General features: G+C 38.2%; 1 protein-coding gene across 1 annotated transcript; it reads left to right on the top strand.

The window, feature by feature from the left end:
- Positions 1-1,204: 1,204 nt before the first annotated feature.
- On the top strand, positions 1,205-25,275 carry LOC120534628 (pentraxin fusion protein-like). Its single transcript, XM_039762219.1, has 4 exons — positions 1,205-1,307; positions 10,440-10,719; positions 19,496-19,668; positions 24,992-25,275. The coding sequence occupies exons 1-4, from the start codon at positions 1,205-1,207 to the stop codon at positions 25,273-25,275; spliced, it is 840 nt and encodes a 279-aa protein (XP_039618153.1).
- Positions 25,276-25,648: the final 373 nt, after the last annotated feature.

Raw genomic sequence — 25,648 nt, 5'->3', positions numbered from 1 at the left:
TTACGTGTAGAATTTCGAAATGAAACCTGCTTCACTTTTGTAAGTAAGCAGTAAGGAATAAGCCGGCCAAATTTCAGCCTTCTACCTACACGGGAAGTTGGAGAATTAGTGATGAGTGAGTGAGTGAGTGAGTGAGTGAGTGAGTGAGTCAGTCAGTCAGTCAGTCAGTCAGTCAGTCAGTCAGTCAGTGAGGGCTTTGCCTTTTATTAGTATAGATGTGAGTCGTCATTTATCTGATTTGGCTGCATTTCCCTACTTGATCAGGGTTTTGTCGTTTTCCAATTTTTCTGAACTGTTGGGTATGCATGGGTCAGAGTTGCCATAAATATACCCACATTCTCCTGTCAAATATTCTTTTATAAGTTCCGACCTTTCCGTGGGAAGTTGCATACACACATTTCAGACCTTTTTTTGTGTGTACACAACCTCTATAAATGAGGTCCCTGGTGATTCATTAGATTCATTAGATTTCAGCCATTATTTGTACTTTTTACATCCTGAAAGTATTGAAACCTCGGCAGATAAAATGCAGTACTGCTTTTCCTTATGCTAAATTAAAAGCTATGTTACAAACAATTCAATCTGATTACATTGTAATAAATAGACAAAACCAAAATAAAGAGTAAAGGTACCAGCTAGTAATCCCTGTATATTGTATTGGCAAAATGGCAAAAGATTGCAGCAAATGCATGTAGGGTTAGAGGACACCTTTTCAGATATGAGTTCATGACTAGTGAGTGAAGGCAGAGATGATTGTTATATGGTCTTCAGAGTGGAAGAGGCAGAGTTTAGCAAGGAGTGGAATTGACTTCAAGGATCCTCAACTTTTCTAGCTTCTGGTCTGTATTTTAAAAAGGAGAACATGTAAACAACAGCTCCCCCTCTTGTTCTGGGGTGGAATTACAACCGTTGCACCGGCCTTAAGAATGTTCCCTATTCAAGTGTTAGTGACAACATTCAGAACAAATCTAATAGCAAAAATCTAAATAATGATCATTACATAACAAAGTTATGTTTTGTAGGTTATGACACAAGCTTTTGGATAGATGAAAGAGCGAAAGCCTGTACATTTAAGAAAAAAATCAACTGACTGCCTGACTGACTGTAAGTTTAAATTGGTTCCTTCTTCTTAGGTGTGGCACAATTGAGGCAGTGTACCCTGGATCTGTTCACACCATCTGCTGTAATGAAATGAAAGGCCAATATGTCAGCGTTGTCCTACCCAACCGAGCTGATTATTTGTCCCTCTGTGGAAGTGGAGGTCTATGGAGAAGCCATCACTCCAGAGTGCAAACCTGAACCAAACGGTAAGGTGGTATTTCTCCTCACTGCTTTTAGTCTAATTTGAAAAGTTTTATCAGTGCAAGGATTTACACAAAGTACTGTACATTGGGAACAACAAAATGAAGAGGGGTCAAAGGCAATGCCACAGCGAAGAGGTGTATGAAAGTTCTTAAATCTTCTTCAGGGTGACTAAATTATTAAGGTTATGACTTTGTGAGATCTGTTTTTCATTTTTAGCCATGTTGCAATAATTTTCAATATTACATTGCTTATTCGGAGTATTTTTTATTCTGTTGTTAATTTTAGGGCTCTATTTTATATAGATTTTATTTGAGGAAAATAACATTTCATACAATCAAGACTTACTTTTACAACAAAGAAAATAACATTACGTGCAATCGAGACAAAATTAACAAACCTGAATTCCACCCCCTTTCTCGAGAGAGAGAGAGAGAGAGGAAAGCTAACAGCAAGAGCTAATCATTTAAGCAACAAAGAAGGGGGAATGAAAATCCTTTCCCTGGTTATAAAAGTTTTTATTACTAGATCTTGCCATATTTAAAAAGGTTTGAACTGATCCTCTAAGTGAGAATATAATTTTTTCCAATTTCAAATAGTATATAATGTCAATTACCCACTGACTTATAATAGGTAGGCTGGAATTCTTCCAGTTGACCAAGGTAAGCCTACGTGCTGATAGTGTGGTAAAGGCGATTACAGTCCATTTGTCATTCTCCATTTTAAGTCCATCTTGGTGTTCACAAAAAATACAGCTGTTAATGGGTTAGGAACGACTGTATCTCCAGGGCTTTATGAAAGGAATTTAAAGATTTTTGTCCAGAAACATGTTTATTTATGCTCTCCCAAAACATGTGGCCTAGTGAGGCTGGAGCTCAATTGTAACGTTCACAGGTTGAATCTTGGCCTGGATACATTTTGGACAATTTTAAACAAGATAGGTTGCTTTCAATAAAAGATTTTAAGTTCAATGATTGAAAGCTTTCTTCCTTAATGGAGGATCGCAGGAATCGTGGGAAAGAGGGGTGTGAAAGCTGGCCCTGGCACAGACAGACGGACAGCATATTTTCACCCACACACCGTTTATTTACAATACTGTTATTTACAGTTTTTGCTCACGTGCACCCCCAGTGCCTTCTTGCACCGATTTCCCCAATGTCCAGGCCCACAGTCTCTGTGCTTTTCTGCCCGCCTCCCGTCCTCTCTCTCCAGCTCTGTCTGCTTCCTCCTGACATCCACCACTGACTGGAGGGAGGCGGCCCCTTATATAATGCTCCCGGATGAGCCCCAGGTTTTCCGGTATCCCCTCCTTAGCCACGCCCCAGCGTGGCGGAAGTGTCGGCTGTCCTCCTGGCAGCTCTCCGGGCGCCACATAAAGTCTTCCCCCCAGCACTTCCTGGTGTGGCGGAAGTGCTGGGCTCCAGGGACAATTAGGCACTGGGGCGCCGCCTGGCGGTGGCCACGGGTCCCTACAGGGCTGGGCTTCAAAGCCCCCTACCCGAGGCCCCCAACAGAACCAGGACGGACGCCCCCTCGCGGTCTGGAGGAGGCACAAGCTCTCCTCACGTCCTCCTGGTCGTCCCGGCCACCACAGGGGTCTTTTCATCTGATTAGCGCTATTTCAGCTGTGGAATGGCCAAATGGAGGAAGCAGCTTGATAAATGAGGTCTCCAGGACTCTAAACAAATCCAAATCATATTATGTGATAAAAAAAAATATATTTTTATACTGTATTGAGGATTTGTTCTGTACCTGTCTTGAGGTATTGTATTGTACTGTATTGACCCCCTTCTATTGACACCCACTGCACGCCCAACCTACCTGGAAAGGGGTCTCTCTTTGAACTGCCTTTCCCAAGGTTTCTTCCATTTTTTCCCTACAAGGTTTTTTTGGGAGTTTTTTCTTGTCTTCTTAGAGAGTCAAGGCTCGGGGGCTGTTAAGAGGCAGGGTCTGCTAAAGCCCATTGCGGCACTTCTTATGTGATTTTGGGCTATACAAAAATAAATTGTATTGTATTGTATTGTATATGGAGCTAGAGTGTATTTTGTGCATGGCTGCCTTCCACTCCTTTTCTGAGATGTTAAATGAAAGATACTTTCCCCACTGTACCCTGGGATCTTTGAAAGGAAAAGACTTTAAAATATTTTTGTATTATTGAGATGCTGTCTGAGTCTTCAAGACTGATTAATATTTCTTCTGGAATAGATAAGTCTCCTGTGACAAGGGTAATGACATCTAACACTGCAAAAACAATTACAGTCTGAAACTGGCCACAACTTATCAGACCCCTGGAAATTTCTAAACCCAAACTTAAGAGCATATTCCTTCCACTCACCAGTACGTCATTGCCAGTCAAGAATTGATTATTTCTTTGTAGATAATAATTTCTTGCCTACGATTAAATCCTGCAAAGTACGACACTATTGTTATTTCCAACCATGCCCCTCTGATCTTGGAGCTAAAATAATTATGCCCCACATACTTTTCTCGCACATGGCGTCTTAATCCACTCTACAGAATTTATATCAAAACAAATCAGTTATTTGCTAGAGACAAATACATCCTCAGTGGTCTCTGCAGGAATACTCTTGGAAACCTTGAAGGCCTTCATAAGAGGATAGATTATCTCATCCCACAGAGATAAATTGGAAACCAAGAAGGTATCAAAGATAACCAGTGAAATTACTAGAATAGATCAAGAACATGCCAGATGTCCAAGTGAGGGTCTTCATAGGAAAAGGCAGGTTCTGCATTCAGAACTCAACCTCTTAACTAAAGAAACTGAACAACTCATTTTTAAATGAAGACATCATTACTATGAACATGGAGGGAAAGCTAATAAGCTCTTAGCTCAACAAATCCACAAGCATGAACTTTGCAATGCAGTCCCAGCAATCACCAACACAAACGGGGACAAAATCATTGACCATAAAAATATAATGTACACATTTACAGACTACTATAAAACATTATACTCTACTGAGATTAAAGAAGACAAGACACAATCTTATGGATTTCTGGATGCATTACAGATACCACAAATAGATACTCTTAGTGCAGAGGAATTGGATACACTGTTGGCACTATCAGAATTACTTGATGCTATAAAGTCACTTCAGAGTGGTAAAGCACCAGGCCCCGATGGCTACCCTGCCAAATTTTATAAAAAGTTCTCCACTCAGCTAGCTCCCCTCTTATTAGCAACATTTACAGAAGCTAGAGACAATAAAATTCTACCTCAAACTTTTCAACAAGCATTAATCACCATCTTTCCTAAAAAAAATAAGGACATATTACAATGTGCATCATATAGACCAATTTCACTTCAATTTCACAGCTGAATAATGATGTTAAGATACTCTCCAAAGTCCTAGCTAGAAGAATGGAGAACTTGCTGCCTTCAGTAATATCACAAGATCAAACTGGATTTATTAAAGGCCGACACTTAGCGTCCAATCTTCGACACCTGTTTAATGTAATATATTCACCTGCAAAGTCAAACATCCCAGAGATGGTATTATCCTTGGATGCAGAAAAAGCATTTGATATAACTGAATGGAACTACCTTTTCACTACATTGGAGAAATTTGGGTTTGGCCAGAACTGGATCAAATTACTATATACCAATCCAGAAGCTTCAGTTTGTATTAACAACATTAATTCAGACTACTTTAAACTAGAAAGTGGCACCAGGCAAGGATGCCCCTTGTCACCACTACTTTTTGCAATCGCCATTGAGTCACTGACAGTTCACTCTCGAAATGCTTATAAGATAAAGGGGATTAACAGAAAAGGACTTGAACAGAAAATTTTCTATATGTAGATGATATGGTACTGTATATATCAGACTCACAAAATACTGTGCCTGCAGTCCTAACAGCACTAACAGAATTTCCAAAGATTTCTGGTCTCAGAATTAATTAGACTAAAAGTGTACTCTTTCCAGTGAATTCTCAAGCACACAATATTAGATTGGACACCTTCCCTTTTATCATCGCAGATCAGTTTAAATACCTAGGGGTAAACATCACAAGTAAATATAAAGCTCTTTATCAACAAACTTTCGCTATCTGTATGGAAAAAATTAAACAAGACTTGCATAAATGGTCAACCCTTCATCTCACTTTAGCTGGAAGAATTAATGTTAAGATGAATATCCTCCTTAAGCTTCTCTTCTTATTTCAAAATATTCCAATATACATCAATAAATTATTTTTTAAGAAATTAGATTCAACAATAACCTCATTTATTTGGAATTCAAAACATCCACATATCCAAAGAGCAACCCTATAAAGATCTAAGGCAGAAGGTGACATGGCTCTACCTAACTTTAGTTTTATTACTGGGTAGCAAACATGCAAACTATAAAAACCTGGACATGGACACAAATAGATGAACATACACAGGCTTGGTCCGCAATAGAAATAAAATCCTGCAGTACTTCTTTAAACTCCTAGTTTTGTGCTCCAATAAATGCAAGTTATCGCCAATATACTAATAACCCAATTGTGCTTCACTCACTCAGAATATGGAACCAAAGTAGGAAGCATTTTAAGATAGAGAATCTTTTATCTGTGGCACCTCTGCATGAGAGCCACCTTTTTCAACCCTCGCAAACATATGCAGTTTTTAATGTCTGGAAAACATTTGGGTTTAAACCACTTAAAGATCTGTACATCAACAACATTTTTGCGTCCTACAAACAGTTACATTCTTAATTTAACTTTCCAGCAACACATTTCTTTCACTACCTTCAAATTAGAAACTTTGTTAAACAGAACCGTCCCGATTTTCTTCACCTCCCACCTCCCTCTATGCTGGAAAAAATATTGCTGTTTTGAGGACTTAGACAGCATTTCTGTAATATATAAAACCATTTTACAGTCCCTCACTTTCAAAGATCCCAGAGTACAATGGGAAAAGGATCTCTCACTCAACATCTCAGAAAAGGAGTGGAAGGTAGCAATGCAGAGAATTCACTTGAGCTCCATACTGTATGTGCAAAGCATAGAATTATTCAACTCAAAATTATATATCAAGCACATCTGTCTCATTTAAAATTGTCCAAAATGTTTCCAGGGCAAGATTCAACCTGCAAATGTTACAATCAATTTCCAGCCTCACTAGGCCATATGTTCTGGACCTGCTCCAAATTAACATCATTCTGGACCAAAATCTTTAAATGCCTTTCAGACATCCTAGGTGTCACAATCCCTCCTAATTGGTGCTCTTCCAAATGGTCTTAAAGTGGAGAAGGGCAAACAAACTGTGATTGCCTTTACTACACTACTGGCACGTAGACTTATCTTGATAAACTGGAAGAATCCTCTTTTAAGTCAGTGGGTAACTGATGTTACATACTATTAGAAACTGGAAAAAATGTAATTCTGTGCAGAAATTTTTCAAAACCTGGCAGGATCTAATCAATAACATTTTAGAATAAGCTTTTAAAGCACTGAGAAAGCAAATTCTCTCCCCATATCTTTTTCTTCTCCATTTATGTTTATTCACTTATTAATTTATCTATTTACTTATTTTTACTAACTTTAAATTTTATTCTGCTGCCCATGCTCTCTTTCTCAGGGGTGGGGGTTTGATTTGTTGTGAATCATATTTTTGTAAAGTTGATCTATTTGTATGGAATGATGTGTGATTTCAATAAAATTATTAAAAAAAAAAATTCTTCTGGAATTGAATTGGGTGGGAGGTGAGGACAATTGGGTAGGTTCTGTTTAGCAAAGTTTCTGATTTGAAAGCAGTGAAAAAATTGTGCTCATGGGAAGTTAAATTTGAAGTGTAATTGTTATAATATAACTATATACAAATGTCTCAAGTGTTTTAATCCTGGACGTTTTACAATGGTTAAATACTGTGTAGGTTTGAGAAGTTAGAAAAAGGTGAATATTTTTAGCGGTGCAATAGATAAATGCTTCTCTGCCTTAAAGTGCTTCCCACATTAGTTTCATATTCTGAGTAACTGTAGGAGAATTGGATTATTACAACATTGGTGATAATTTGAACATACTTGGGCACAAAACAGGGCATATAAAGAGGTACAGCAAGATTTGATTTCTGTTACACTCCAGGCTTGTGTATATTCATCAATTTGTATCAATGTACAGGTCTTAATAGTAATAAAATTGAAAGTTAGGGTAGTGCCATCCCATCTTTTGCTTTAGGTCTATGTAGAGTCACCCTTTGAATGTGTTGATGTTTCTAATTGCAAATAAATGAGGTTATAACTGTGTCTAATTTCTTAAAGAATGATTTGTTAATACATATGGGGATGCTCTGAAATAGAAAAAGAAGCTTATGAAGGCCAGTGTTGATTCTCCTTGCTAATGTCAGATGGCGGGTAGACCATCTGTTTAGATCTTGTTTAATTTTTTCCATGCAGATAGCAAAATTTGCTGAAAAAGATCTTTATATTTACTTGTAATGTTTACCCCAGGTATTTAAAGTGTTCTGATTAAATAAACAGTAAGGTGTCCGGTTTAATAGTGTGTGCAAGAGAGTTCACTGGAAAAAGCACACTTTTATTCCAATTTATTTTGAGTCCAGAAATCTTTTGAAATTCTTCTTCTATTAATAATAATTCATTACATTTATATAGCGTTTTTCTAACTACTCAAATCACTACCACACAGGGAAGACCCGAGACACAAACCCATGATCTCTTTACTGTGAGGCAGTAGCACTACCACTGCTGCTACTGCATTAAGGACTACTGGTTCTGAGGTTTGTGGGTCTGATATTTACAATACCATGTGCTTTAATAAATCTGGTTTGGTCTTGTGATATTACAGAAGGAAGCACTTTATAAATCCATCTAGCTAGAACTTTGGAGTATGTTAACATCATTATTCAGAAGTGAAAATGGTCTAAAAAGATATACATTGTAGTAAGTCCTTATTTTTCTTTTGGAAAGACAGTAATTAATGCTTGTTGAAAAATATGAGTTTTGTTGTCCCTAGCTTCTGTAAATAGTGGAGCTAAGTTATTTGAACATTTTTTTTTATAAAATGACACTGGGAAGCCATCCAGGCCTGCTGTTTTCCCACTTTGAAGTGACTTTATAGCATCCAGTAATTCTGAGAGTGTCAGAGGTTTATCCAGTTCCTCTTCACTAAGTGTATCTAGCTGTGGTATTTGTAATGCATCAAAAAACTCATTAGATTATGTCTTATCTTCTTTAAATTGAGTAAAATATGAAGATTTACAATACTCTCTAAATGTGTGGGTTATATTTTCATGGTTAATGATTTATTTTATCTCCTTCTGTGTTTGTAATCTGTTATTGTTTTGCCAACTTCCTGTTTGTGGATTTGCTGAGCAATGATCTTATTAGCGTATTTTCCCTGTTCATAATAATGAGATCGTGATTTAAAGATGAGCTGTTCTGTGTCTTTTGTTGTCAAGAAGTACAATTCTGATTGCAAAATCTGAACTCTCCTATAAAGTGTCTCATTTGGAGACCTGGCATATTCTGGATCTGTTCTGGTGTTTTCTCTAATTAACTAGGACACCTTCTTGGTGTCCAATTTGTTTTTGTATGACGAGATATTAAATAATCAGTCCTCTTTAAAAAGCCTTCTGAGATTCCCATGGTATTTCTGCACAGACCTCTGATAATGCATTTGTCTTTAAACAATGATCAGTTTGCTTGGAAATTAATTCTGTACAGTTCTTATCAGCTAATGGCTGGGAGCTAAGACGCCAACTATGAGATGAATGTGTAGGGTCTAGTGATTTAAGCTCAATGATCACAGGAGCATGATCGGCGAAAACAAGTCGTACTTGCAGGATTTCGTAGTGGGCAATACATTATCATTGATAAACAATCAATTCTTGAGTAACTGTGATGAACTGGTGAGAAGAAAGAATATGCTCTTGAATTTGAATTTAAAAATCTCCATGGGTCTGATAAGGTATGATCCATTGCAAACTGTGCAATTATTATTATTATTATTATTATTATTATTATTATTATTATTATTATTTTATTTATTTTTTTGAAGTATCATATTTTTTATTCCATTGGTCTTGACTGCCATTTCATGCATAGCAATGAAGCCTCATTGCCACAATGTGATGACAGTAAATTGCATGTCCTGATGTCACTTCCCTGAAATATATGAGGAGACTGGGCTCAGTTTTGTGATTCAATGCAAGAAATAAAACAATTGTGGTGTGAGGAATGTGCAAAGTGCTTTTGTTAAAAACCAAGCCAAAGTGTCCCAAGATCACTGAAAAATATCTTTAATAAAAAATCCATAAAAACAAACTGATATGTGGAAGTTAAAATCCAATAAATAAGCCAAGAGAAAGAGTTAAAAATCCCAGAAAGAATCTGTCCTTCAAGAAACCCTTGAGCCTCACTGCAGCTTTCTTAAAACCAATGTTTCTTCCGATTACCCCAGATGGGATCTCAGCAGCCACAGGAGACGTCCTCTAACAGACACAATCAGTCTTACAAGGCTTGGGTCCCTTGCCTGTCTCAGGCTCCCCGCACTTGGTCTTGTTCCTCTAAGTCCTACTGCCGTGCCTCTCCTCAGCCTTACACTAGAGCCTAGCTCCATTCCATTTCCTCACCTGGGCTCCCCATGAATCCTGCCTCTCTTTCTCTCCGTTAACCTCTGTTCTTCTTTCAATTCATTTTTTTTCATTTTTTGATATGATCTCCTTTCTACCATGCAGTCTTCTCTTGTTCTGCCTGATTGGGTATAGGTGCTATCCTCCACCTAATCCGAGGTGTGAATAAGGCATCTCATTAACCATCTTACATTTGCATGTGAATGCACGATATGTCAAGCACCCCAATTAAACATGGGATGGCGTGTGCACACACACCTCGATAATTTATTTAAAATTAAGCTTTGCCATGGAGCTCTTATCACAAGGTGCTATTAACTCCTAAGCATTTTTGACTTTGAGTTTATGTTAGCATTTTAGCCTATGTATTTTTTATGCCTCTTTATTTTCTGATGATAATAATAATGAAAATAATATATGTGAGAAATATACAACTGAAAACCCATATATATATAGAATAACATTTTTTAAAGACTGCGTTAGACATCTGTTTATCTTGGCACTTCTGTTAAAATGATAAAGCAAGTTTTTTTTGTCCTTGACAGCCATCAATCTTGCTACACAAGGGATTGCAGAACAGTCTTCTCACTATGCACGTAAGGGAGAGCCAAACCTGGCCATCGATGGAAAAAGAAATGGCACCTACAATGAAGGGAGCTGCAGCCACACTGAGATTGACTATCCTGCTTGGTGGAGAGTCAATCTGAAGGCCACCTACTCCATCTCCACAGTGGTTATCTACAACAGACAGGACTGCTGTGATCATAGACTGATGGGGGCTGAAATCCGAGTTGGTGACTCCCCTGATGTCTCAACACACATCAAGTAAGTGACTTCAGTGCCTCCACATTTCATATAATCTGGCAAAGCAATAATCAGGCATCCCAAAGTCTTATTCTACATACATTCATCCATTCATACCCCAACACGTTCATTCAGGGTCCCCAGAATAGAACAAAATGGAATAGAAACACAAAGTGCCAGGATGAAACTGTTATGATCATATTTTGTTTAATTTTTAATACTGCCCTTTCAGAGTGATATTTGCATTGTATTCAAATCTATCAAAGGGTTTTTTTCATCCACATAGAGCTCATTGGAATTAATTATTTTGTAGTACATGCAGTAGGCTATTGTAGATATCCGGTGCCACTAAGATTCACACCATCGAGAAGACGTTGATTTATTTATTTTTATGGCGGAAATTCCAGGGACGCACACAGCCTTGGCCCGACCCACACACACTCACAAACAGAGACAAAAACAAAGCAAACTGGTAATCAAACAACAATTAAAGAATATAATGAAAAAAATGAAATAAATGAAAACAACAATACCACCCCGTCCCCCTTACGGCGACTATACATTAAATGCACAAAGCACAAACAAAACACACACAGCAAAGTCCATGAAAAACGGCAACGAATGAAATGTAATGATGAAAATAAATAGTCCAGAGATCTGCACGCTGAATGGGAATGTAAAGATAGTCCTACTGGTAGTTCCTGAAATGGTGAAGACGGGTGGACGGGTTCAGGAGCGCTCCTTTCTTCGCATGATGGCCATGAATCCACTTACAGTCCTCATGTACACAGGCAGGTAGCAGACAATCCAGACCCCAACCACAAAACGATCCAGGACAAAATGAATAAGTACAGATAACCCAACAGAAGGTAGACAGACAGGAACTTGAAACACAAATTACAAAAAAATTTTTTTTTTCTTTTGGTCACTGGCCCCCTTTTTAAAAGCCGTGCTGACCTCCTTTGAACCCAACAGCCCCTGCAACCTCAGCAGAAGACCAATTGGAGCCACTGCTGGGAGTAGCAGTTTCAAATTCTAGGAGCACTGCTGCACAATTGTTGAAATATTTTTTATATCTTATCAGAACACCATATTGCTTATAGTATGGACGTCACCATTTTGTTAGCATTGTCTTTGTTTCACTCTGGTTAGGTAGCCAAAAAAATGCTTGTCATATTTCCATATAATGACAGCAACATATCCAATATTTCAAATTATTCAAAGATGTCTTTGTTGCTGTGTTATTATCTTTGTGCACTGTTTTTTGTAGACTTTCATTTCTGGTTAGCATTTTTAATTAAACATGAATGTAGGACTGCCTCTCGGTAATAAGAACATAAGAAATTTGACAAACGAGAGCAGCTCATTCATTCAATCAAGCCTGTTTGTTTAATTAATACCTAAGCTGTCCCAATATCACATCCAGATCCTTCTTCAAGGTTTCTGCTTCAACTCCGTGTCTCTGTAGTTTGTTTTGGAGTCCCACAACTCTTTGCGTTAAAGAAGTGCCTCCTGGCTTCAGTCTTAAGTGCAGTTCCTATTAATTTCCACTGATGTCTTTGAGTATATGATTCACCCTTAAGCTGAAAAAATGTTGCTGGATTTACTTTATTAATGCCTTTGAGGATGCCTTTAAATACCTGGATTAGGTCCCCATGCAGTCTCCTGTGCTTGAAACTAGTGTCTGTAGTGAATTTTGATTTGGTTTATGTCTGTCTCCTAGTCACTAAATTAGATCATTAGAATATTAGGATAGAAGTAAAATTGTGATAAGGACTGGCCATTCAACCCAATCCTATCTGCTGAGATAGAGCAAGTTGAGTGTTGAAGGTCTCAAAAGTCCAGCTCTTCGCCACACCACTTGCTCATTTATTCCATGTGGCTATGATTCATTGCGTGGGGAAAAACTTTCAAACATTTGTACAATATCTGCCCTTAACAAGTTTCCAGACATGTCCCCATGTTCTTGTTGAATTTATTATAAAAAGTGACAATTGGTATCTGCTGTACTAATTCCTTTCATAATTTTAAAAATTTGAGTGATGTTCCCTCCTAATCTTTATTCACTTAAATTACAACAACCTCTGCCTCCTTGTGGATGGCATTACAAGAACAAGTTCTGGACAGGACATCAGTACATTGATGGCTCACTCCTGCACCCACACAGGGTCAGTTTAGAGTCGAAAATTACCCTAACCTTCAAATCTTTTGAAATTTGATAGGAAAACTGGTGTGCTAGAATGGTTTATTAGTAAATGTATGGCATTTTATTAGCTAGTTAGCAGTTGTGTTTCTTTTTGTTTATGTATTATTCGTTTTCCCTTTATTTTTTTAATTTTTTAGTATTATATCCCGAATATAATCATGTCACCTTTTTGTGTAGGTGTTTTCTTATGGGTGCTGCCATTTTGTGTGTTTGTTTCCATGGTCACTACCATTTAAGTCCTTTTACTGCTATGATGTTACATGGTTGTTAGGCCTGCAAAATGCATGTTGTGTTTCTTATTACATCACGGTAGACATGATATTAAAGATGGTGGCACGCATCTCACAGTATTCAAACTTTAATGTGATTAAAGCAACACCCTTCACATGTGACTGTGCTCTTGAGCAGATACATTTCTTAGGAAATGTTTCTGGTTTTGATGTTTGGTTTGGTTCACTTTGAGTTTGTCATTGTTCAAATAATTGTGGTGAAGGACAAAAAGTGACTTCCATGTATTAACTACTGATAACTGTTCTGGCCACCCAGGTAGGTAAGCAGAAAAAAATTTAAGAAGGACCTGGAAATAAGAACAAGCCTCTTAACGAACAAGGGTCAAAACCAGGAAAAAAGCTGATCATTCATCAAGCCAAATAGTGAGAAGTCAAACAAAATGGCACCTTTTATTGGCTAACTAAAAAGATTACAATATGCAAGCTTTCAAGGCAATGTGTAATACAGAAACTGGAGTTCCCTATGTTTATATACACACTAGGAAAAAATAGCAACAATGGAAAACCTTTAAGTGAGACATCTTAGATGTAAAAAAATAATAGCCTGAAAAGGTCTAAGATTCATTAAGCAAGAGAGGAGAACAGTGTATGGTCAAGATCTTTGGATAAGATAACTGTCCACCAAAGTCTTCTGGAGTTTCTGATGAGTTTTTCTATATAATGTGGATCAGTAGTCAGGCTGTCTCTGTCACTCCGAGAGATGTAAACAATTCTCATATCTGGCCATGAAACTCTTGTCATTATTTAAACCTGTTGTAATGTGTTCAATTTTAGCATGAGTTTGACTTCCCATTATTCTTTTCTCTCTTGCTGTGTTCTGAAGTTGCCCATAAGCCCTGTGACTTTAAAGTCCCTCTCACAGTGTCCAAGGCTGCTGAAGTCAGAGCTACAGGAACATCTGTGTTGCCATGCTTGATGTGGAACCTGTGTAAATTCATTCTCTGGTGGATTGTTTGTTCATCATGCCAAATAGGTAGATCAAGAATGAAAAGAAGTCAAAAGGGAGAGAACTTTAGGTTGTTTGCCAGAAAATCTTTTAGGAAAGACGCACAAAGTAACCACTGTTTGTCCACAAACACGGATAATGAGATCCCCATCACATTGGTCTATAAACCGTCACGTCAATGATGTCACTTCTGAGGACACACCCACTAGCAACATGCATTTGCATCCTAGCAACAGGAATTCGAAAAGGCAATGATCACAAAAACAAAATGGAATGCAGTAAAAAAATAAATAAAGTACCAGTAAAACTCAATAAAATAATATCCCTGGAATTCATGATGCTTAAAACCTAAAGCCACCCTAAAGAAATTAGCTAAAAAATGATTAAGTCCAGAAAAAAATATGTAGCAAAATCATAATAATAATGACTTCAGTGATTCTGATGTTTTCTCCATAAAGGAAGACCTCTTTAAATCCAATCTTTCCTGTCAGGATTTTTTTTTACTTATGTTGTTTCGGGAAATGAGTAGCTAAAATGAAGATCACCTTAGAACGCTGAGGTGATTCTAATACTACTATCATTAGCTCAGATGCATGGGTCATTTTAGTTGCTGTTATGTCTAGTTAATTGGCTATCATGGGTAACAATCTAATGTAGAACCTGCATACATTTTTATGAACAACTCTCTAAAAAAACTACTTTCGGGTATCATCTTCTGCTAATCACATTGCTGGATCTTCTGTTTTACTCTTAAAGAAAACCCTATTTAAATCTCTGTATGATTCGACACTACTTCCATTTTATTGAACTCTTTGTAAAGCCTATGCAGATATGGGCATTAAAATGGAGACTTCACATTGACTGGGACCCAGGACACCTGATTCCTTAGGTCAGCAGTTTTATCCCCAGTGCCCATATTCTGCCCTGGTCTTCTGTGCTAATTAGTTAGACGTACAAAAATCAGTCCAACTACACCGACAATTCTAAAAGGATTCACATTCATCAATACTCAAAAGAACAAATGCTCAAGGTTGCCATCTGTTGGAAGAAGAAAAAAGCATGGCCTTTTAGGAACACATTGATGACTTGTTCACAGAACAACCAACAGTAAAACATGTTTTGTTTTTTGTTTTTCTTGCATACTGTCTTACCTGCATTCATTGCCAGTCTGTGCAACATCTCATAAAAATGAAAACCTGAAGCTTCAGGTGTTCACATGTTCTAATTTTTCTGCTTGCTCACCAATTGTAATATGAAAAATGCCTTGCCTTTCTCACAACCCAAAAACATATTGTTTTTGCTACAGTATATGGAAGCATATACTCCAAACTGTAGTATTATACAGCACCTTCATCTGTGTGTTCATGCTTCTTTCTGCCAAACTAGAAGACTGTCAGCCCACTAAAGTGCACCCTTATTCATAAAGTGCTGCATTAAATTGTCAAAAGTTTTTTCCCCTACAACTGGCAAGTCAAAGGCCAACAAAATAAGTCCATAATCTCAAAATTAGTATCTTAAACAGAGCTAAAATGCCCGTATATTGTACTGAATAATCCATCCACAACACATAAATCCAAAATGTAAGTAGAAACAAGAACAAATACTGTAACAATGGCAGTGCAGCCTTTTGAGGGGCTGTGCTGGCCCTTAAATACTGCTGGGGGCAAATCACCATGCAGCTTCAGTGTCAGGTAACCCATCCAACCAGCTTCAACATATAAAGGGCAAAAGAAACTTATAATAACAGGACAGTAGCTTAAACACAATAATCCTCAAGGAAACACAGAAAACTGTAATGAATAATTCTATGTGCGAAACAATTAAAAAGAGAAAAAAGATTGAATTGAATTAAAACACATCTGAGCTAGAGATGAAACCTTGTCTTTATTGTAACGTCAGGGTGGCGGCTCTATTATGACAACGTTCTTCAAACCTGCTTCCCATCTTGGTTCTTGTTACAATGGATGTCACAAAATTGGAGACCACAAAAGTTTGAGCACATTTGGAGAGCTAGTACCACACAGGAGTGAATCCACAAGCTGGTGCTCTCAGCCCAGGGTTTAGTCCATGAGGTTTACAGTATGGTGGATCCCAGTTGTCATTCTGAAATCAGCTCTTCAGCAAGAAAAAGGAGGTGCAGATGGAAACTTGTTAAGGGAACATTCCTGCATTAGCCATTTGTTAGTTAGTTAGGTTAAGTTGATAATATTTTCCTAGTTACATTAAAATGTTTGCCGATATATTAGTGCATAGTCACTGAGAGGTTCTATTATATTCCCCACAAACTAAACTGAAATGGAATATTCTAGGTATATTTTGTCTCTCTGACTACAGATTAGTCTTTGATTTAGTTTATGATCTGACTTGTAGTAGGTTAGGCAAGGGGGGCACACGGTTTCAGACTGTGCCCTATTGAACTTGCCGTGCTGTACATTGTCAGGGATGCCAGGGGCAATGATCCGGCTGGGACACCTTGAGGGACCGGAAGAGGGTCTACGCCCACCATGGATCACGTGGGGGCCACCATCCTGGTTGGTTTGGGGGCCACGGGTAGAGGGCTTGGAAGCCCAACCCTGTAGGGACCCGTGGTCACCGCCAGGGGGCGCCCCAATGCCTTGGGGACCCTGGACCTCAGCACTTCCGCCACACCAGGAAGTGCTGGGGGGAAGAGGAGCAGGAACACCCGGAGAGCTTCCGGGAGAACAGCCGGCACACCCGCCACACTAGGGCATGTTGGCGGGTGATTGCCGGAACCCAGCTGGAGAGCATCCAGGTGATAATAAAAGGGGCCGCCTCCCTTCATTCAGGGCGAGAGTCGGGAGTGGAGTGAGCAGAGCTGGGAGGTAGAGGGGCGAAGTGTCTGGGCGAGGAGGAGAGATTATTGTGGTATTTATTGAGTGTGTGAGTAGTGTGGAGGGTGCTTTGTGCACATTGTTGCTAAATAATAAAGAGTCTGGGACTTTTACCAGGTGTCTAGCGTGGTACCTGAGGGTTCAAGGGAGCACTAGCGCCCCCTACTGCCACAACATATTGAACGTACTGATGGTAATAAGTAAAGCTTATGTAAGCTTGCCATAGAGAAACAGCACAAGTATAGAAAGCAACTGTTTTAACAAGAAAAAGCCAAGTTTATGGAAGACACATTTTTTCCCTTTTTGCCTTTTATTCTGAGTGCATAACAATGTTTAGTTCTGTTCTTATGTGAACTATTTTGCTTTGAATTTTCACTAAACAAAATTAGTGAACTAGTACTTAAACTTTGTTGGACTGAAAAATATCCTTTGTATGCATTTGACTTGTGCTGACCCTGCCTTAAAAACTCAGTAGCAGCTCCATTTCAAGATCCTGGAAATGTCACAGCTACAATTTCATTATTAAGTTTTTTCTTCACATAGAAAATCCTAGTAATAAATTACCATGTAATGTGGTGGAGAGTAGGACTTTAGGGTCCTTCAAAACTCAAGTTAATGTTATTTTGCAAGACATAGGTGAACAGACATTAATAATAAGAATTATTTACATTTATATAGCACTTTATTTATAAGAGCCTTGAGCCTGGGAAAGGTGCTATATAAATAAAATGTGTTATTATTTTCTCACTACTCAAAGCTCTTTCCATGCTAGGAGGATCCGGAATGCAAACCCCATGATCTCCTTACTGCGAGACAGTGGCTCTATCACTGTGCCATATTGCTGAACCATTTTAGGCTGAATGGTAGCTTCTCATTATTGTTTTTTGAAAGTTGCCACTGCGATGCTGTCTTTTTTTCAGAATATTTCTTCAGGGTAGTACTGGTCAATCAGGTGTTGGATGCCCTCCTTGAAAGGCCTTACCGTAGAATCACTTCGCTGGCATGACCATCAAGCTTTATTCCATGTCACCTGAGCAGGTTCTCGTGGAAGCTGGTAAGCACATAAATGTGTTTGTGGAGGGAAGGCCTAAAACCTTTGTTAGAAGAATGTGCCCCGTTCACAACTGCTGCTGCTATTATCCCTAATGCCTGAGCACATCCAAAGGTTCTCTATATCCCAAGTAAGACCATCCTGTGGCATTGGGCCACTCTGAGGCAAAGACTACTGCCACCCATGTGTTCATTAGCACATCCAAGTAAGAAATTCACCAAAAACTGTAAACATTGCAATAAGTACCCTACAAAGGCAATAGTGGGCCTTAAGTACCACCCAAACATCCCTGTTAAGGGGTAAACTCAAAGATATGCAGGTGGATGAGCCTGTGGAGTCCTGTCAGGCCGACTGCAGTTTGTAAGACTCAATGACTGTGTCTCTGATATGAATGTAAGCAACACTGGAGCACACAATGAACAGTCCTGTCTCCTTTACTGTTCACTGTGCACATCTCAGACTATACATATAACAACAGGTAATGTCACTTGCAAAAATTCTCAGATGATTCTGCAGTTATGGGGTGAATTGATAAAGGGGTTGAGATAGTGGAGAGGAGTCTGGTGGAAAAAATATTATTCTTGGTGCAAAGAGAATTTTCTGCACCTTAAAATCAGGGAACTGGTTATTGGCTTTCACCACACTAAACAGTCTCTACGTCTGGTCACTATTCAAGGAGTGGATGTAGAGGTGGTGCACTCCTACAAGTTCTTGGGGGTTCACATTGGACTGGTCTTGTAACACAGAGGAACTGTATAAAAAATGGCAGAACAGAATCTTTTTCCTTAGGAGACTGTGTTCTTTAATATAGGAAGTGACATCCATAACATCTTTTACAACTCTGTGATGGCCAGTGGGATTTTCTATGCTGTGGTGTGCTGGGCTGGTGATATCACTTCAAGAGAGGCCCACCTAATCAACAAGTTAATTAAAGGGGCAGGCCCAGTTATGTGATGCACTTTGGATCCCCCTGGAGTTTAATGCAAAAGAGAGAAGTAAAACAAAACTGAGTGCCATTATGAACAAATCTGCACATCCTCTCTGTGACACACAACAACTTTCAGCTTAAGGATTATTCAGCAGAAGTGTGTCAAGAAACACGACTGGGGCTCCTTTATACCAACAGAAATACATCGGCATAACGAACACCTCACTGGGACTGGGACTGCCAAGTCAGAAATTTTCTCTTTTTACTTTTATTCTTTGTTCAGACTAAAGTGTGTTTATGTATTTAAAGAGCTTCAATAAAAAAGAAATGTCTCCCTGGGGACAAATAATTTCTATCTATCTATCTATCTATCTATCTATCTATCTATCTATCTATCTATCTATCTATCTATCTATCTATCTATCTATCATAGGACCAAAAAAAAAAAAAAACTGAACCATTTGAAAATGAAGGTGAATAAGTTAGGATGTAAATGAACTGTTTAAAATAATTTCTTCTTTCAGATGTGGCACAATTGAAGGAACTTATCCAGGATCTATTCATACCATCTGCTGTCATGGATTGAAAGGACAATTTGTGAGTGTTGTCATTCCTGACCAATCTCAATACTTGACCCTCTGTGAAGTCGAGGTCTATGGAGAAGCAGTCATCCCAGAGTGCAAACCTGCACTTAATGGTAAAGTGATATTTTTCCAATGTAATTTTGTTAAAACAAGAAAATCACCACAATTTAATGTACCATCATTAATTGGATGCACCTTGTTAGCGGTGTTATGCTTGATGTTCTTCATTTCACTGCTAATTTAAATGGTGTGGTGCTTGATAACAGTATTTTTATCAGGGTTTGCTTCTGGGTTTCTCTTTAGAAGTTTTGGTTTTAATGATATTCATATTTTAGATTATATTAGATTATAGTATTTTATACTATTTTATTATATTATTTGTATTATATAGTAGATTATAATATTTCTTGTCTCTTTTCACATTCTGACCCCATCTTTCTTAGTGACTGCTTTTGTTCCTTGTACTTCATGTTGATTTCCTGGTATTTCTTAAGCCTCTTTAGTGTTACGTTTATCCTCGAAAAAAAAAAGTCATAAACATTCAACTTTTCTTTTTCATCAAGAAAAAGTGCTATGACATATAACAGAAGCATAAATACAGTAAGAAAGGTATATGCAGTGTCCACTGGTGTACTGATACAGATTTAGCACATGTTCTTCTCTTCTTGCAATACGTTTTGAGACGCTCGCCAACGTACAGCCTGATGTTGTAATCGTAATGATAGAAGTGTGCATTTTTCTGTTGCTTGTGCACAAGAGGGTACAATATCAGTGGCTGATCGGCACAATTGATGCACCCCTTGTGTTGTTGAAGGCTACCACAGTGCAAGGCTTAGTGACTTCCACATTTGCTTAGGGGCTAACATCTCACTTGTCCTTGCACTTGATCGCTATCATTTTGCCTTTTTGCCATGCAGCTACTGTCGTACCACTATAAAATTCACATGACCAAATTCACCAGGGAAATCATGCCATATGCATCAGTTTCACTTTCTGTGTCAACATCTGATGACCAATTCACATTGTCATCACTATTGCTCAATTCAAGCAATAGTTCAGTTTCAGTTCATTTTGAAACTACATTTACGGCTTTTCATTTGTCATTGTGTTTGTCATTGTAGGCTCTGCCCCACTCATTAATACTGATGAATAACAGAAAGTATAGAAATTATCGTATTGTTTTGCAGCATGATGTTATTTCATCCACTATATGGCAGCAGAATACTGTCCCAAGGGTTATTCGGTATCATTGAATGGGTTTAACCATATTTATATAGAATGCTGAGTCCAAGTCACGCTCTGGGTTAGCGCCAAGGAGGTTAAATAGTATTCTTCCTTTAACCAGCCTTTTCAATCAGGGATAATAAACAGTAAAAGTATATACAAATTAAAAATACAGTACTGGCAAATAGCAGGAGAAGCTTGGGAGGGAGGGAATCTGCCATTCAGCCCGGTGTGATTTTTATATGAGGCACTATTTAAGAAAAAAGAACATTGGTTTTGGTTTTAGCTAATTTGAAATTCTGGATGAATTGTATTGAATCAGAGATAAAATAGTTACATGTTTACTAGAAATCTATAACTTTTGGGTACAGTGAGCTGCTGTTTTCTTCACAAATCTGGGTGTGGTATTTATATTGATTTCATTTGTCCATAGACATATATATACGCTGTATTGCATTACCATAAGCTGTACCACAGAATGCATATTGATCTTAAATTTAACTTTGACTTAATTTACAAATATATACAGTTTAACTATTGTGGACACCAGGGGGCGCTCCAGCATCCTATACACCATATACTGACAGGCTGTGGACACAAGTTGCCAATACAAGAGTTTTATTCTCGATAAACACCTCCCTGTAAGTGTTTCCCACAGTACAATGCACAGAGCACTAGAGCTTTTGGAAAATGGATTACCAGCAATGAAACATTGTACATTAGTGCAAAGATGGCAAGTCTGTTATGACATCCATGAAGATGGTTTCTAATGGATGGAGGAATAGGCTGTAAGAATCTATACAATAATGGCCACTCTAACTAAACTTTTTAATAAAAATTAATACATATTACTTTGTGGTATTAATTTGCAAGCCCAATAGCTGAACTTATATGACTAATGAAGGCATAGGTTAATTTTAGATTGTTTATAACTTACATTAGTCCATAATGAGTCACGTTTTTGTTATGTGGTACTCAAAGAAGACAGATAATAATCTAAATTTACATTTTTCAAGTTTGACAAGTATCTAGTTTTCCCTCAAGACTGACAATAGCTCTTTGATACGATAAATATACTGTATGTGGCCATATTTTTGGGAAAAATAAACTTTTGTCGGCATAGACAAAGGACTCTGAAAAAGATATTGTTGATGTTCTGCCATGAAAGTAAGTGAGCTGGAAGAATTTAAGAGGGAACAAAAAATAAGAACAAACCCCTTAACAAACAAGAGTTGAAACCAGGAATAACATCCATCTTTCCTCTGAGCAGAAGACAAGGTTGTTTACCAGAAAAATCATTTAAAAAAACACTGTTTTATTCACAAAGTTGGGCAATGGGATCTCCATTGTGTCATCTTGTCAACCGTTGTGCTGATGACATCATTTGACACACCTTTTGGGGACATGGCCCCTAGCAACACCTACCTACATACTAGCAACAGGACAGCAAAATGGCAGCACCCACAAAACATCATGGTAAAAATAAATAAACAAATAAGAAAGTGCCAAGTTTCAAGTAGCAGAAAACAACTTTAAACTTAAGAAACTAATATTATCTCTGAAATCCTTTGTGTTTAAAACATAACTTCAACCTAAATAAATTTGGATGAAAAAAGTATTCAGCCCAAAAACAGTTAAATGCTACAAAATCTTAAAAGTGGACAGATGGTGGGAAAACAGTGAGGACATTTGTCACTCCAAATAATGTTTATTAGATATTTGCAAGGCCCTGAGGAAATGTACAATGCCATATTATACTTGAGTCCTTCCCTAACATGAATTAGGTTGTTGGCAATATGCAGGTTAGGTTTTTGGAAAACAGTAGAGTCTGTTTCTCGAGTCAAAAGGACTGAAATTACTAATCACTGAGATGTTATCACATTCACATCAATCAATGGATGTAATGAGCCATCCTTCATCACAAACAAGACATCATTCCCTATAGAACTGGTACTTAGTCAAATAAAACCATTGCATAGATTTTCTTGGAGGTATTTTCCCCTTGTCTTTGCCTCTGGCTGTAACAGTGCCTACCATCTTCCCTTGAATAATCAAACCCTGGACAGCAAATCCGTAGTGCAGTCACACAGCCTGTGAGGGGCTAGTTCCGGTAATTTTTGCTTGCTAAACACATCACTAAAGTCCTTGCAGTTATAAGGTAAGATGAAAACTGCAAAACAGAACAAAACAAACTGCAAATAGACTTCCAGTTCCTTCTAGAGTTACAGAGTTAGAGCCAGGGGAAGATGGAAATGATTTTTAGTAAATGGTATTCTAGAACAAAACAAGAACTATATAATAAATAAATAAATAAATAAATAAATAAATAAATAAAATATATATATATATATATATATATATATATATATATATATATATATATATATATATATATATATATATATATATATATATATATATATATATAATATTGTGAAGATTCAGCCAGGACACCAAACAGACACCGAGATAAAAAGTCCCAAACACAAGCTTTTATTGTTGTCTTCTGCACACAGCACCAAAAAAATGCACAAATCAGCACAAATAGCTCACAGTCCTCTTTACTGTCCTTTCTTTCCTTTCTTCTGCTGCCTTCACTCCTCTCTCGCAATCTCTGTCTTCTGCTACCCGACTCCGGCTCCTTGAATGGAGTGAGGCAGCCCCTTTTGATGTGCTCCAGGTGCTTCCTGATGAATTTCCTGCAGCACTTCCTGGTGTGACAGAAGTACTGCATTCCGGCAGCACTTCCTGGAGTGGTGGAAGTGCTGCAGTCAATGGCTTCGGAATGATCCGGGCACCACCTGGTGGTGGTCACAAGCCCCAACAGAGTTGAGCTTCCAAGCTCCATTCCCATGGCTCTGATGCAATCCAGTGGGGCTGCCCTCTTGCTTCGTGGGGAAGATAACGCCTCTCTCCCTGTCCTTCAGCTCTCCAGGTGACCTGGCCGAGCAAGGGTCCCAGCCATCCGTCACAATATATATATTCTTTTTAAGTCTGAATTGCAATCTGATTATTAGATTGTTACCTACCTTACATATGCCTATATTTTATGTCTGGTGAAAAATGGAATGGCTGATTACAACAAAATGTAAAGCCTGACGTATTTCAGCCAGAGCTCAATAAATGCTGCCTTAAAGTTCAGCCATCCTAGGTAGCTTGTTTCACAATGAATGCTGACTTTCTAACACGTAGACAGAAGAGTCATGCCTAACATTTTTTGACCAGAAGTGATTTCAGATGTTTTTTGGTGGCAGGAGGACAGAAGCAGAATAGAGGTTAGTAAGTGTGTCACCCCCTCAGTCTTCCCTATTTGTTTCACTACAATTGAATCCGAAGCCTTCATATGTGACTAATATATACTGTGGTTGATGGAAGGAACTGCAGGTCCTGCAGGTGAAATGATGGGGCACCAACCCAGTCATCCCCATTTAATTGTTTACATTTGAAAATGGAACCTTTCTTGAGCAACAAAACTTGTATTAATCTCTGTGGAAAGGAGCTCTGTCCTGCAGTAAATTCACTTAACGAATGACGAATTCTTCCGGGAACCGCAGGACGTGTAGCGACTGGAAGGGGCGGAGTCAATTTCCCTCACTGGGAGTCTTCTCAGTACTGTGGAGGGAATAAAAGAGAATCAGGTTAGCGCCATCGCCCCTCTCAATTCATGGGGGTAGTCCATTCCACAGGCGAGCCTGGAAGATAATCCACTGTTGCGCATGCGTGACATTGCATATCTTACACTTTGGGACTCATTGAGCCGTTGCCATTTTGGAAGTTCTCCCTGAAGCAGGTTTGTTTGTCTGATACTTCATAGTGATTCTCTTTATTAAGTTTACTCTACTTTTGGCTCACAACTGCACCATTTGTTGGAAAGATCACAATGACAAGATGCAAACATGTGTATTAAAAGCTTTTGTGTTAGTTCATAATTCACCAAATGCAATTATTACACAAAGCATTGTTATCATTTTCTGTAAATGATCAGTAAGTGTGAAATGAGATCAAACACAGTGGTGGTAGTTTTTAGTATGATGACATAAAAGTATGTTATAATGCTTTTATAGTTAGTTAAAACAAAAAAAGCTAATGATAATAAACAAAATGCAAAAATGTCTTCAGTGCTTTACTATCAAAAGCCTTCTCCGATTGATTTCAATTGTGTCACCCTACAAAAGTGTGTTCAACAAAATGTTTTCTTTTTTGTTTTGGCAGCAATCAATATTGCTAAACAGGGCACTGCAGATCAGTCTTCTTACTATTCATACCTCGGCTCTCCAAGCCATGCCATAGATGGGAATAGAAATGGTATCTTCGGGAAGGGGAGCTGCACCCACACTCAGAAGGACACTCCGTCCTGGTGGAGAGTGAATCTGAAAGCCACCTACGCTGTCTCTGCAGTGGTGGTCTACAACAGAGAGGACTGTTGTGACAATATACTGATGGGGGCTGAAATCCGAGTGGGTGACTTACGTGACGTCTCAAAGCAAGTGAAGTAAGTGACTTCAATGTGTTTGTATTTCACATAATGCAGTGTTTTCATCTCTGGTTCTTTAATGGCACTTTATAGTTCTTGACTGAATTGTATGTTCCTTGACAAAGTGCCATGTTAATCTTGGAATAGTTCTCTGCACATCAAAGTTGGCTCTTTGTGCTTTGAAAAACTTCCAAATACATAGAAAAAAGCAAAAATCTTTAATGTTTGGTAGGCTATACTTAACAGAACACTAAAAGATTAAGAAAACCTGAACGTGGCCTGTGTTATTGTATGCAGCGAGGGTCCTTTGAAGATCAGGAACCCACTGGTGTTTCACAAATTTGGTCCCATTTTCATGGCTATTTACTGTGTGGAGCCTGTAATGTATCCAAATA

Source organism: Polypterus senegalus, chromosome 8 (assembly GCF_016835505.1).
Source record: "Polypterus senegalus isolate Bchr_013 chromosome 8, ASM1683550v1, whole genome shotgun sequence".
NCBI lineage: Eukaryota > Metazoa > Chordata > Cladistia > Polypteriformes > Polypteridae > Polypterus > Polypterus senegalus.
The sequence above is the reverse complement of the archived record's forward strand: the minus strand, read 5'-3'. Positions and strand labels throughout refer to the sequence as shown.